This window comes from Aptenodytes forsteri, unplaced genomic scaffold (genome assembly GCF_000699145.1).
Source record: "Aptenodytes forsteri isolate BGI_AS27 unplaced genomic scaffold, ASM69914v1 Scaffold166, whole genome shotgun sequence".
In the NCBI taxonomy this organism is placed as follows: Eukaryota; Metazoa; Chordata; class Aves; order Sphenisciformes; family Spheniscidae; genus Aptenodytes; species Aptenodytes forsteri.
In genome coordinates, this window is record NW_008796110.1 from 7,045,111 (window position 1) to 7,060,889 (window position 15,779).

Sequence of the window (15,779 nt, forward strand, 5' to 3'; positions counted from 1 at the left end):
AAGGGGGGGCAAGGAAGCAATGAGGAGATGGAAAACATTAGTTGTGTTTCGCGTCCAGAGCGAGCGAGGCGTTTGTAGGGCTCCCTCCCCCCCGGCATTGACAATAGTTTACACGTAGTCATCGCTGCCCCAGGAACGATTGTGGAAACTTGGACATCCTTGGGATGAAGAAAAAGAGATTTTCTCAACTGGTTCATTTCCAAACTATGCAAATATTTAAGAGTCCTGCACTTTAACTGTGCTATATTTTTCCCGGGAGGAGACTGACCCATGCAAGTCTGCCATGCATATTAACCACTGGGATTTACTTTTAAAGAGGCATGGTGGGACACTGACGTCTTGCCATGCTCCGTTCTCAAGGTCCTTTGTAAGCTCAAGGGCATATGTTCGTGTAAAAGCTATAAGGATTCATCACTGTATTCAAGATGGTACAGGTTAGGGTTGCAGTGGCACTATACATCTATGTTTATGAACATATACATAACAACTATACATAGATGTATAGTGTTATTGCAATCCTAACCTGAACCATCTTGCATGAGCTATATTTTGCCCTTTTTTTTTTTGGTGTTCGCAGCCATCAGTTTTCTGTTAGGAAATCAGACTACGGTGAAAGATTTGTAACAATAACAGAAAAATAGTGACCTTAGTGTCATGCCATTTAGCACAGAATTGCAGCAACAGAAGTAGAAAATTCTTAACTGCGATATATTTGGCTTTGGCAATTCAACTGAGAAATGACCTCGAAAAAGCCGCTGGCTAAGATGGATGTAGACTCCACAGATGTAAATAACCACACCTGTTGAAAATGTGGTCCACATGGACACGTATTACTGATACGGTCATCAGTTAGCAGTGAACTTTCTGTAAGAGTTTATATTGCTCATAAACTTTAGAACAAATGTTTTGGATGGATGTTTTCCAACTTTCCAAGTTAGTTGTAATTTTCAAAAGTAACATTTTTATTGATGCAATAATTCACTTAGGCCATCATTAAAATATCTTCACCTGTCCAAGCATTTCAGTGTGTGCATAGGGTCACACGGGTGGATTGAAGGACATAGTCTCTGCAATTTTTCAACCCATCAGAAAAAAACCTCACAAGACAGTTCTTTGTTTTCATACTTAGGAAAGCTTTTCAATTAGTCAGTGTCCTGCACATAAATCAGGAGATTTTGACCCATCATTCAGTATTACTGGATATCTCAGGGATGACTAAAAAAAAGAGACATATTTGTTAATTTGAAATGCTGAATTCATCCTGGAGTGGTTTCTGCAGAACCACAGCCCCCCTTAAAAGAAATTCCTGAATCACTCAACTCTACTGCAGCTAGAAGAATACTGGAAGCTGGCAGAATTTATAAACTTTATGAGATGAATCCCAGAATAGGCTGCTTATATAGCTGAAATGAACCATCACATCTGATGAACCTTAGAAGTGCTCACTTGAGCTTAAATACCAAGAAGAGAGCCTACAGAGAAAATGGCATGGGTAGTACCAAGTTGTAAGAGTGAGGAAGTTACATCTGCAGAGATGGATAGGGGTAGAACCATGGCCCACTGCCTCTAGCACTGCTGTCTCAGAAATGCCCACAAACTTCACACCCGGATACCTGGCGTGGCTGAGTGCAGGAGTTCTGCAAGGAGCTCCCATCCCATAGAGAGGAACAGTATAGCTCCGCTGGAAAAGCCCTGGTAAAGGCTTGCAGGAATCTTCTGAAAGTGCAAAGGTTATGGTCCCCTCTCATTTACTATGAATGGATTATCCAGAGGTGGCCTAAAATTGCCAGGGGCTGTAGACACCCAAGCTGGCCTTGCAAATGCCACCCAAACTGTCTTCTCATTGAGCTTTGCTGTGTCTTTAGTAGCCCAAGTCAGCTGTTGTCCAGGAATATATGGTACTTTGGCTGGCCACCTCACTGCCGCCTTCTTGATCATACCAGCCATAGGCATTTCACGCATAATTTTAAAAAGACTTTTGTGCTCCGAAGTCTTGCTTTAACTGAATTTTCAAACCTCAGGATTACCTTAATTGAGAACTTGCTCTAAACATGGAGCAAAGTGTGTGCAAGGTATGAGCTGTTCTTCCTGTTTTGAGAAGAGGAAAGGTTTTGGTATGGGTAGGAAACATTTCTTCCAGAAGCCAGTGCAAAAAAAAAAAATGGATTGGACAAAATTCCTCAAGAAAGTGTCAGAAAATGAGTCATGAAACTGAACTGAATGTGCATGACTGCTCACTGAGTGTCTTTGTCCGGTACCAAACACTCCCTCTCCCTCAACTCCCCCCCGTCCCATTTTTTTTTAAACTTGTGTAATTATTCCAGTTATGGTATTAGCAATACTCCTGATATATTGCAACATCAGCAAGATCAGAATCAGTCCTGGGAAACTGTATTCTTTATGTATAGTTTCAACAGCAGCGAGGATTTCAGATAACAGGGGCTGTCAGCAAGCAGCCTGCCTTATGCAGAGCGCTTAAAAACCTGAGGCTTAGGAGAGGAAGATCATTGCTTTTTTTAGTGTCTTCTGTTCAACTGCTTAAGCGCATCCTTTTATGCGCATTTTTGGATGTTTTGCTGGATGAAAGCCTGAGCTGCCAGAACTGTTGGTAGTGAGCTTTTATCAGCCATGCTACTGTCCTCACCCTGCTGCGTGGTGACAAGCATTGGGACGGGTTTAACATGCAGGCCAATGTTTTGCTCATTCCATGATTTACAGACTTGTAGTCCTGGAGGATTCATGGTGGTCATCCTGTCCGCAGTCTCTGGAGAATTTCCGTATTTTAAGTTATAAGTCACTGGATCAGAACTTTTCCACTGAGATGGGTGCCCCTTGCCACCAATATATAGGACCGCACTTTCATGTGTGTGTTTGTTATTTGGCCTGTTCCTTGCATCAAAGGAGTAGTTATACCAGGAGAGATGGTGAGATCCCCTCACATTCCTTCTTTCTCACAACCTCTAGCTAGGAGTGATTTCCTTTTATATGGAAGTGCTGCTGCCATAACCCATTTCACAATAGCCTGAGGGCCAGAAGAATTAATCCAACACTTGAGAGACCCAAAACCAATTTTTGCCTGTCTGAGGTGTGCTAATGCATTTGGACTCACTCCTGGGAAAGCGTATTTTGGGAAATGCCCTATTCTGCTGATGTGCAGTAAGTGTATTTTGAGGGGTCCAAGGCAATCTCTTCCCTTCTTTTGCGATTCTGACTGGGCTTAGATGTGAGTAAGATGCCAAGTTGCTCAAACAAGGGCAGCTCTGGGCATGACCAAAGTAAAACGGTAGGTACTGAGGGGAGGTTGCACAAAAGGGAGGTGCCTTCTGAGTTTAGACATGTTCCTGGTTGGGTGGCAGCTGGGCAGGGATTACAATTTTGGATTTAAATGCCTGACTCTCATCTCAGTCCTGCGGTAGGTGTGTACATCTTTTATTACAGCTAGTCCCTGTAGGTCTCGATCAAGATAGCTTGTAACCATCTTGGCTGGAGAGGCAAACAGATTGAAAGCTTTAATTCTGCCAGACCTTGTGCAAATCAAATCACTCTTTTCTCAACCCTTTTCAGTATCAAATTCCTTGACAAATACCAAGCTGGACCACGAACGCTGATCAATGTCAACACTGTTCTGTACCATTCTGCCAGTTCTAGCATATTATTAACTGTTCAGGTGTCCTATAGAAATATCAGACTGCGAGAACTAGTGTCATTAATGGGACTCCTTGGGGCTTATGTAGGATGGGACTTTTTGTCACCGAGCTTCGCTGTTTTTCATGGCCAATCCTAGCTTATAGTTGCAGCATTGTGATAACTGTGATAGTGTAAAGTAAAAAGCAAGGTGAGGTAGGCACATGGGGTGAAAAAGCACCTCTTATTAAACTGAGGCAGCTGGAAAAATACAAAAGCTTTCCTCAAAGTTTGAAATAAAAGTGTGAATCTCTACATTTTATTCCATTTAGGTGTCTAAAGTAGGATCTGACTCAGTGCCTTGTGAAGGGGTCCTTCTTTCTCCTGCTTGCGCTTGGAGGGGGAAGCCAGACAACAGACAAAACTGAACACCTAACACAGGTGACACTCACCCCTGGCCTTGAGTTGTGAGAGAAGCATGTAGAGAAGAACCTGCCCCACTACTTACATGAAGCTCTAGTTGTTTTCATAGGCCTGCCCAATTTCTGCAGCAAATACAACTTTTTATGTAGCAGAGGAAAGGAGCCAAGCCAAACATTTTGCATTAATCAGTGCAGAGAGTCTTCTCCGGAGGATGGTTCAGAGCAGGAACCTATCTCCTCTGAATTGCCTCTACAGAGGACATTTTCTTTTTGTTGCAATAAACTGAGGAAGATTAGTGTCACCAGGCTAAAATTAGCCTTTATTAATTCTCCCCTCAGTTGTAAATCCTGCATGAAGAAAGCACCTCAGTTTTTAATGCATAACTGCTGGTTCAGTATACTCACTGGAGGTCTTCAGCTCTCATTTTCATGAGCACAGTGTACTACCAGACAACACTGGTAGCTTGTCTGGTGTTTGACCTTGTTCCATTTGCATCTTCTTTTTTTAAAAAAAAAAACCCACATGTATTTTTCCATGTATTTTTAAAATAGAGTTAATACAGATTAACAGCAATAGTTTTATCTCTGCAGGTGGGGGAACGATCACACCCTGTAAAAATAATGGACTTACCATTCTTTGGCTTCCACTAAATACGAGTGTGTGGTCTGAGGTCCCAGAGGTGCAGGGATGTTCTGAACTTTTCAGTCAGTGTTTGCCTAAGTGAGCTTTTTGGATAGGTGGGAAAAGGCTCCTCATTTACTAATATGTCAAAGTTTCTGTTAAGAATTTATTCCAATTTATATGGTTTACAAGCAGGGTGGGGAAAGATAAGATACAAATATAAAAGTTCTAGAGTCAGATTAGAAGGATTTGATGAAATAGCTCTCATAAGGAAGCAGGTTAAATTTCTTTGTGAATTAAAAGAAAAAAGTCCATAAACACAAATCCGGGGTTAGTTCTGTACGTTAGTTGTGATCTTCATGAAAAATAAGATGCTGAAATATTTTGCATGACAGAACTGAACCTCCAGCTCATGACTATAAATCTAAGGTCTGCGGTAACAAGAGGCAGGCTGGAATTGGAACATCTCACACTTTTTATTTGTTTATCCTCATAACTCTACCATGATGATGGAAAGTCTACTCTTGTTAAGAGCAATAACATTTTCCCCATTCCATAGAGGGGAAGAAGATGCATCAAAGTAGATGACCTGAATCAGGTGTAAATTTTCCTACATTTGTTGCAGACAATGGTACTAAGCTTCTGGACTCCTTTCTTGCCTAAATTCTCATTTGTAAGTTGCTGTTAAGGGATCAGCTGGGATGGTTTGTCCACATTTCAAATGACTTGGAGACGAATGTAAGGAACCTACCCCTACATTGAAGATCACAGTTCAGTGCCAGTGCCCGTTCAGTCCCTATTGTCCAACAGTGCTGTCAGCTATTGACGGTATCAGCTGTGGCAGAGCTTCAGGATATCTGTCAGAACTATCAAATTCATAAAATCCAGAGAATACTTGCCAGCCAGAGTTGCCTGGGGCAGATTCACACCTAAGTATTGAAGAGTCTGTATATATTCACGCTTTCTTCCACTACTTTCATGGATGAAGTAAGCGTATTTGCCAAGCATCTAATATTTTAGCCTAAGCCTAACAGTCCATTTGGCATTTTCTTATAGTAAAAGCACATCTGTTCCAGAGAAAGATACTGCTGTAAAATATGTAAGAAACTAACAGCTTTAATTACTTAATTACAAGCTCACTTGAGTCTTGTAACAGCTAGAGAAATGGTGAAAAGAACTAATTAATGACAAGCCTAAATCAAAATAAGAACAAACCAAACCATTCTACTTGATTGCCTGTGGTAGCTAGAGTCAGATGACTTCATTAAGCTATTTAAGAATGCATATATCCAGGAGTGCATGACCTAAACCAATACCTTTTTCTCTAGGGAATGGCCTCATTCTCAAAGTTTGGATCCAGACCTGAGTTCCCTCAAAGCTTAGGCTTTTATAGGCCTCCTTTTAGACACAAGGACTAGTAGCGGTTGATTTATTTTCTTTTTTTTTAAAAATGAATTCATCAAGGGGATATTTTTCCGTGGAAAATATCTTTGTAAAAATCCTTGGATGTTGTAAAAGAAAATAACTCTCAAAAGAATGCAAGCCTGGCCTGACCAATTTTTATTTTCAAAAGAGATATTTCAATTTTTAACATAAGAAAGGTATCTTGAAGAGGACAACTGAACAGCGAGCTAACTTCTTGCAGAAGAAAAAAACTCCGGAGAAGTTTCCATGGGCACTAATCATTAAGCTCCAGTTTTGAAAAGCCATATGAGTCCCTCTCTAAATGGCACAAATGGTAAAAATATTTTTAACATACAAAGATGTTCTCAATGTACAAAGAATATACTGTGTCAGCTAGCTTCTGTAGGCCAATGAGCAAGAAAAGGAAAATTCAGCAGCTCATCTGTAAATAAAGCATGCGCCCGTAAAAAGAATTAAGCATTTTTTTGAATGTAGCCAAAAATTCCACACCGAGAGACCTGCTTCAGAGAAAGCAATCATTCTGTAGGGCCTTAATTACACACAGAGATACACCGTTCTCTACTATAAATAAGTTAAATGCAGTTGATAATAGTGGAACTCTATTGATGCTCATCCATTTCTTTTCCCTCTCCCACATTTTGGGAGAACTGCATAGTATTCTATGCTGTTCGGCATTTTAAGAACTTTTTAAAAAGTTGAAAAACCTGAAAAAATGAAGTTGAAAACAGGAAAAAGCTGACGTTTTATTATTTTATTATATATCTCGTTTGATAAGAAATCTGTGATATCATTTTAGAAAGTAACATTCCAAATCATACAAACATTTTACAACTGCAACTCGTCATCTGTATTTAAAGAAAACAGCAGCATAAACCCATCAGAAGGCTAATGTAATTTTAATGTACCTCTGCATACGTTCTGTTATTCTGGTTTACAAGGCCGTATTAAGTGCAGAAGGAAAAAAGGGCTTTTTTATGGGTTAGGCTTTAATGTAGCAGATAAGCAACATGGAGAGTCAAGTCAATAAGTGAGGAGAATTAGACAAGGATACCAATTACACACACTTGCCTTCTATAAGAGCTTGCTACCTAGTTAAAGTGCCAGCATAGTGTCTATTGTTTTAAATATCACAGTGTTCACACAGATAATACACAGAAATAGGCAGGGTTGCATTTACTACACCCCATTTTTAATAAAAAACATTTTTCATAAACAGATATTTCCAGCTCTTGCATAGTATTGTATGAAAACACTTACAATCTTTGCTTTTACACGCAACCACATATAATGAATATACTAGAATTGCACGGCAACACTGAAAAACCTACATAATTTAGAAACTGAAATTTTAGTTATCTGAAGTCATTTTTTGCAGTGTCTCGCTCTTGCTGCCTAGTAAGTTGGTTAGAATTCAAATACTACAGAAATAATGCTTCAGAGAAAACCGATCAAGTGCCATTTACAAAGGTACAAAATATACAGCAAAGTTAACCTCTCGTTAAATAAAATATACAGATTAGCTGATGTTCCAAATCATTAGCTAACACCTTATTTTAAGGAATAAACTTGCAGAGAGCTTTTCCTCCCCAATATAGGAGAATTACACATCAGTTCCTTTCTCTGTATGCTTATGCAATGAGTCACGTTCATTTTAACTGCTGATAATAAAGGACTGCGTTGATCATTCTGCGGTGAGGGCCAAAAATGATCCCTGGTGGACTTGCAGTAAAGTCAATGGGAAACCCTAGAGATCAGTTTCCCCTAAGGTATCACAGCCTATCTAAATATTTATAGTAATAATGCCAATCATTATCACTGTGGTGGCTGTTAAACCTCCATGAGAATTCTCCTGTAACCTAGCAATCGACGTACCATTAAAATAAAGTGTTGCCAACATACTCCGCATTCGCTCTGTTGTTAAAACAGTGAGCTATGGAAACTACCTACTTATTCTTAAACTGATCTCCCTGATAATAAATGAGTTTTAGAAAAAATAGCATGTTCCCACTTAAACCAGCCATTGTAATTTAACAGTTTGGAATGAGTGGTAATTGCTTATATATTAGGTTAGCAAAGAGGTATAACACCAGCTGCAATTACAGCAGTGTCTGATGTTTACTCTTGGTCCAGGCGTATATTAACCATGGCAAAGCATCGGCCTATGCTCTGGAAGAATGGTACGACGAAAACATCTGTCAGGCTCTTCCATATAGTTTGCACTGAAGGCAAGACCATGAGGCAGGTTTTCACGAAAGGCACCACAATCCTGTAAAAGGGAAAATGGAAGATTTGAAGATTGCTGCTGCCATAGCATGGGGAAATCAGGATAACCAAACACAAGTGTGAGATCTTACGGAAGAGGAAGTGATTTCATAACTCTAAATCTCTAAACAAGTTGATTTTACACTCTCGCACTCATTCTCCGTCAATTTTGTTTGCTCACACCCTCACACCTGCACACGCAGAAGCACCATGACGCATGTGGTCCTCTGGCCAGGATCACTTGTGTGCAACATGGCACAGGAGATGCCAGCTTTCTTTTCATCATGTCTCTGCTTCCTAATCGGCAACGCTGAGCTGATTTTTGGACATGCCTTTTACAGGGGTGAACTTTTGCTGTTCTCTCGCTGCTGCTGGAAGGGCTGGTGTACGTGATATGCTGCAACCCTGCTGCCACCCCGCTGTGGCTGAAGAGCGGGGTCATCCCCTAACGACTCATTTGCGCTACGGTCATATCTGAATGTGGGTCTTCAGGGCTTGACAGAAACACCACGTTCCCCAGTTTGAGTGACTGGGAACAGCGCTCTTTACAACCTGTTCTGGCTCTGCTGTCTCTTCTGGCGTTTCTTTTGTCCGTCTGTCCCTCTCAGACACACAAATCCACAGGCGCACCTGCACACCGCCGTTCGTGTCTCATTCCTACCAATCTAACATCGCTGCTGCTACAGGTTGCTACAGTGAAACAGAAACAGTAAAGCAATACCCAGTTACATCGGATTACAGAGACATGCCCAACCGCAGAAAAAGGGGATCTTCCTGATACTCCAACGCTTTTCATTTGTGGGTGGGAAACTAAGGTAGAATGAGGTCAAAACTCCTGGGCAGGGGAAAGATCTTCTTATTCACTCGAGGTGCGTACTACTCCAAAGCAATGTCATTAGTGGTGGCTTACGCCAAGCATGCTAACAACGGAGGCGAGCCAGAAATGCACGTATGGGTGGCTCACGAGGGCCAGTGGATACATGATAACTGACCACACTGTTTTAAGTTATTCTCCTGTTTTAAACATTTACTGGCCAAAACCCCTGGTCGTTTCACTAAGCTGGATGTTTTTATTTGGGTGCAGACAAATTAAATAAATAATTTATGTAATACTGAAGTGGAACTAGAGCAAGGTTTTAAAAAAATCTCTGTGCCATATATAACACATTTCTTTCCTAAATTAGGTAGAAGCAGCTATGGATTCTCTTGATAAAGATGATAAACTCTGTTCTAGTTTGCTGCTGCATTCAAAACTTAAGATCCTAGTCTTACATCCATGTAATTCCATTGCAGAACTCTCATTGACTTTGGTTGGAATGTCAGGAAATATTTAATTTCCTATTTCATCATAGGTCTGAAAAATATGTAAGTATTGTGTATTTCCAATGAGTACTGCTCAGAATAACAAAGTAGAAGAAAACATTATACATTTAAAAAAAGTTGAAGCTTAGAAATGTAAAGAGTCAAAATGAATTCTTTTCAGTGTTTGTCTAACTGGATTCTCAGCTTTTATCATATCATGCAAGCCATATAGTAGTATGTCTATATGGCACTCTAAGCTAACACAGATGGATTTAGACAAGAATAGTTTTTCTAAAACCTTCTCTTCTTTTGTCTCTGTGGGAACAGCTAGTAATATACGCACCATATAGAGCTGTGAGTGTTACTGGAATAATGTGTCTCTAGTTTTAAATTGAACTCAGTAAACTATGCGTTTTATAACCACCTATAGTATCACTGCATATAGAATAGATGATTTCTAAAGAATAAAATTAGGGCTTCACATGTTAGAATACAGTTGATAAACATCAGTAACATAAAGGGAAAAAAAATGATATTTCTCCAAGCAACACAGGGAAAACACCAGAAATGGCTACTCACCTCTTTTTCATTTCAGTTAGTTTATAAAGGCTATGTCACTGCTCCTTTGCTGCCATCTAAAATTAATTTGGCCTGCTTTTTTTTTTTTAAAAATAACTAAATTTCAGAGAAGCAGAAAAGCCTACATTTCTATTGGACCCTCTGTCGATAGGATCACACTATGCAAAAGTTTCACGGAAAGATGTAGTGAATCACCAGGACGTCATTAGGGAAGGCTGGAAGAGCGGTGATCATACTACCTGCAACTGCTGTAGAGGTCATTCACGCAGTACCAGAACTCAACCTCTTTTGATAATGTTAAATATAATAAATAAAAAAATGTTTTGGCAGTGTTTTATAATCTTTTAATATTTGCTATCCAAATTTATGGTAAATACATGTGAAAAACAACGTAAGGTATCTCCATAGGAGGATATGTGAAACATGCTGGCAACCAAAGCTAATTAATGTAAGTGACTTTCAATTTTAAAATAAAAGTCAGTCTACTTAGGCAACAATTACTCAAACACCTTTCCTCAGAGAAGAAAATCCTTTACACCCAAGAAAGCACTAAAAATTATTTTCTAACTTTTAAAATATGTGTGTCTATATATGTGTCTACATGTATATAATAAGTACGCATCCTGTTCTGTATAGGATATGTTATCCTACCGTGTGGCATTTCCAGATCATCAGAGGGTGTGATGTGCCTTGTGTAGCGTGACCAGGCACACTTAAATAAATAACCAAGTGCCATTAGAAGCTATGTATTTGTTTTTGTGACCTGTCAAATAAACATTAACATATACATCCTTTACTCACAATGCTGTGGGTTTACCCCAGTCTGCACTTCTATTCACAGAGACGGTAACTGCTTGCTTGAGTAATGTCTACAGTGGAAGTAAAGTCAGCATATCAACATTTACTGCATTAATACTTACTAGTATTACTACTTGGTACAGCACCGGCAAGAAAATCACAGCTATGCTGAATTTGGTATCTAAGCTGAAGCATAGTCAAGGTATTTCAACTACCTATACGACCTCTCATTGAATCTTGCTATGCATATATCATAAAAAACCCATCTTTTCCCTAAGTAGAAGGAATCACCTCATTTGGGAACTGCTGAACTGAAAAGAGGAAATTACCCTGTTTGTTCCATCCTATCCTATATTCTCTTCTGTCTGTTCAAGGCACGACATCTACAAAGTTATACCCATCAACGTTTCTCACTTTTGCTCACATTACTTTTTTTCTGCTAATCCCTGAGGGAACATTGTCAAGAACCAAATGTCTGTTGGAAATGGCAGAGTACAATTTAATTCTCACTCATAAGGGCATTTTTAGTTTCTCAGGAAGCAGCTCAACTTTTCACAGACTTGAGCAATGTGTTTGGAGGAATGACTCGTTGTTAATTCAGATTCCTGCTTCAAAGTGAAGAATCACATCTTCTCCCGTGAAGTTATTCAAAATGGAACCTCAGACATGTCTTAATGCTATTTGTCAAATACTATACCACTCAGTGGCTAAATTACCTAATTCCAAGTTTGCACATGCACTACATCATGACTTTGAATTGAAAGTCTTGTGTGGCTCTACAAGACAAGCAAGCATTGTGAATGGATGGCTAAATATTAGCTAGCAGTTGCAGAGCTTCATGTAGAGTCCCATTAACCCTTGGGATATTTATGAGTGAGCCAAGGGATAATCACCCAAGTATTCCAGGACCAATACATAGTATATGAAGTACATTAACATCAAACGTTATATATCCCGGGACCTGGATAGACTGGAAAAGATAAAACCAAAAAGGAAGCAAGACAACATCCACCTACTTCCTCTTCAGAAGCCAAGGGATATATACTGGACATGAATGAAGAGGTATCGAGGCAACACCAGATCATAAGGTGGGTCTCCATGGCATAGCTATACTGTAATTTCTTTTCATTTCAGACAGGCAGTCGGGAGATGGTTTGGGGGTTGAGTATGATAGCAATAAGTTGTGTAAATGGAGTTGTGGAGAAAGAGGTAAGAGATGATGCATGTCTAAATCTACTTCTCTGCATATAAGTCCCTGGCTACATCTTAGCGCTGTGAATGGAAGTTCAAGCCAAGAGGAGCTCTGAGTACCTACTGCTCTGGCTGATGACAAGAGCATAAAGCTGGCTGAGTCTTGTACTTTAGAGCCACTCTCAGACCCAAGACCCAAGTTATGGATCCTCAAATGAAGCACTGATTCTCAGCATAAATATACCACGTACCAGAACTCTATTCAGACAAAACTACAACAAAGCCTATATGAGATTCAAGTGTTAATTTCCAAGAGGTGGCATACATGTGGCTTGGAACAAGAATCAGTCCCTGATCTACAACAAAGATCATGATTTTGCATGTGCTGCCTGGAAAACCAGCAGTGTTCTGCTCATGTTCAAAAATCAATAACCTTGACAGCCTCAGTCTAAGGACATGTTTGAAAGCTTGCTCAGATATTCACAGAAAGATGTTCACACTCAGTCTTGACAACTTCTGCAATCTGTGGTGAGAATGACAGCCATCAGTAAAGGAGAAGAAATGTGAAGAAGTAGCCTTCCTTGAACTAGCTTGTGTGTAGGTCACCAACCTGCTAGCTGGCACAGTTTCAGCCCATCAGTATCTTTTACCAGGTAATGTAAGACTGGACTCTAGCTCAAGCAGCTAGTTTGAGAACAGAACCAGAATACGTTCCTTCTTTACAGGCAAAAATGAAAATTAAAGTGTATTATTACATAATTCTTACTCAGCTTTCTTTTTGCTTTCCATGAAGTCTCACATGTTTGCTTCCTCCTTTAGCAATCTTTTTGCTGGTGAAAGACAACACCTACTATCAGGTATGAGGGGTGCAACTCATGAGGTGCCCTTGATGCATGTGGAATGCTGAGTCAGACTTTTGTGGATTTTTAGCATGCTGACAAAACTGCAACAACATGTGTGACAATCAACAGAGCTTTGTGCCTGAGCACTTCCAAAAGTTGTTGAAACACCTCCGAATTTAGCCTCAGAAAAGGCTCCCCTACGACAGATCAACATCATCATCTCAGTGGTTTGGATGATGAAAATGAGGCACAGAGAGTCTGATAAGACCTCCTGCAGGCAGCCATGTGGGAGGGCATGCCCAGGGTTTTCCCATGACATTTCAACAGCTGAAGACAGAGTTATAATGGAATTCCCTTCCTCTCACCCACAAAACAAGGAGTTACTATTTTTTTCAGACCCAATGGGGCTACATGGGAGACAGTACCATGTGTTTAGGGTCCCTATGCCTCCACTGACTAATGCCTCTGATATCTGTTGCTCCTACACTACCCTCTCAAATGCAGAAACATTGAACTCCTTACTCCCAAGAAATCTGGAACATGGAGAGCTGCAGAGAAGTTAACTTAGTCTCAGTGTGTTCTGTTGCTCCTACTACCCTCTCAAATGCAGAAACATTGAACTCCTTACTCCCAAGAAATCTGGAACATGGAGAGCTGCAGAGAAGTTAACTTAGTCTCAGTGTGTTCCACCTTTGTGTTGGAACAAATCCAGCTTGTGGCTGTGGGAAGATAAGACAGTGCTGGCTTTGGATTGTAGCATTGGATGGGGTCCAAGGGGGTGCAGATAGCGTTACCAAGTTATGTGATTCTTTCACACCCATCCCAGGCACAAGGAAGATCAAAATGAATGATCACTTCTGTATTATTGACAATGAACACAGGGAAGGAAAATTAGTTGTTGGGGAAGCATGTGTGTTCACAGACAGCCAAGGGAAACTTTTCAAAATCAAATGCCACATTCAGACAGTCCTATTTCAGATGTACTGAGAACCCTAAGTTCCTGAGAGAGTCACTAGGGACTACTTCAATAAATAGAAGCTGACCTCTGAGTCCTGGTTCAGTGAAACTCATGCCTACATATCCAGGCTGTGAAATCCAGATACAAGATCATTCTGAAGCACAAAAACTTATTAGAGTCTTAATAAATTGGGCATCAATGAATTCTTCCATAGATATTCCACTACTGGAAATCTATATGCCCACCAAACCCTTCTGCAGTAGCGTGGTACAGTACAGCACAGTGACAGCTGACAGACCTAAAAGTCTGGGCACACTATGCAGTGTCCATCATAATTTGGGGAGTAGCAGGTGGGCAGCTCTAAACTACATTGCAACTCCCTTAAATATTATGCAAACTTTATGCTCCAAAATTCAAGTTAATCAGTTTTTGAAGTGTCTCATGTCAATGTCGTCAACCCAAACTTCGATTCCACTTTTGAAAACCGAAATCTGTGCCCAAAACATTGCACCCACAGGTTCAGACAACCAATGTATTCCTATTGCATTGAGTTCGTTTCCCAGTTTCTGGATTATATTTTGCTTTCCTGAACAACTTCTTCATGATTCCAGTGTTACCCAAGACAAATGAGACTGCCCAAAACCCATGTATACAGAAAATCCTGGTTTGCAGGAATGACGTTGATAATCTGCATTCATCCCTTCCTCTGCAGCCTGCTGGATTCTCAGTTCTTTCCTCAACCTCATTCTGTTCCCTGCCTGTCTTCCTTCTCCACAACCACCTGCCTTTCTGGTCTCAGGGTACTCTTCCTGATATTTTGCCAGTATATTCTGTTTCAAGTATACCAGGTTTGCTGTGACTTGGAGGGCTACTGTATTTGCCTGTGAACCCAGGCCATGGCCAGAAGCAGCTTTCCTGAGCTCAGCAGGGGTTCTTTGCTTAGGTGGAAGTGCTTTGGGGCACTGCACCTAGAGATAGCCATGTACCAGATGCAAGGCAGTGACAGTAGATTTTGTGGCAAGTAGCAAAGAAAGAGTGAGCTGGGCCCTCAAAAGCTTTCTTCAGTCTGTGAGGAAAAAGAATGAAAGACGTAACTGTACTGAGAAGGTGTCAACTGTAAGTAATACTTCTGCCTGGGTCTTTCATTTCAAATACACGTTTTAACAACTTAACAACCAGTTTTAAAAAAAAAACAAGCAAGCATTATTATTTCTCCAGAAGCCAGCCAAGGCAGTAGGTGCCATGCAAATGGTAAAACAGACTCTCTGCCCAAAGGAGCTTACACAGGCATGACAGACTGCTGGTGAAAGCAAGGCAGGGAACTGAATCACAGACAAAACACGTTTTCATTTCTCTCCCTTTAAAAATAAAGCGGATAATGTAAGTTGATCTGACTACCGGTGGTAAAGACAGTGACCAACAGTTAGGCACTAACGCTACAAGAGGAGAGTTCTGCTGAGCTGCCGGCAGAGCCGACGCACCGACGAGCAACAAAACGCACTTACCAGATGTGCAGACAGCTAAGCACCGCGAAGACGATCCCCACCACCAGGGCCAGCGGTATGGCAAGGACCAGAGTCAGGAGCTTGTAGATCAGGTACCTGCTGAGCTCAAAGAGAGCGTGGCTGCAGATCCAGACTTTGTCGAAGGAGTGGGTTAGCTCGGGCTCCGCGATCACATCCTCGAACCCCAGCTGGAACAAGAAGCGGCTCTGCCGTTACGCGGAGCCGGGACGAGGGGAGACCGCCGGGGAC

At 40.8% G+C, this 15,779-nt stretch overlaps 1 protein-coding gene across 1 annotated transcript in view; it reads right to left on the reverse strand.

Annotated features, from left to right (window-relative positions):
• Nucleotides 1–6,829: 6,829 nt before the first annotated feature.
• Nucleotides 6,830–15,779, reverse strand: part of CAV2 (caveolin 2) — a 9,822-nt gene continuing 872 nt past the window's right edge. The window contains exons 2-3 of the mRNA XM_019474044.1: nucleotides 15,531–15,736; nucleotides 6,830–8,359 (exon numbers count right to left, since the gene is read on the reverse strand). Coding sequence (XP_019329589.1) covers nucleotides 8,209–8,359; nucleotides 15,531–15,736 — 357 coding nt within the window. The 3' untranslated portion in view covers nucleotides 6,830–8,208. The remainder of the gene's footprint in view (nucleotides 8,360–15,530; nucleotides 15,737–15,779) is intronic.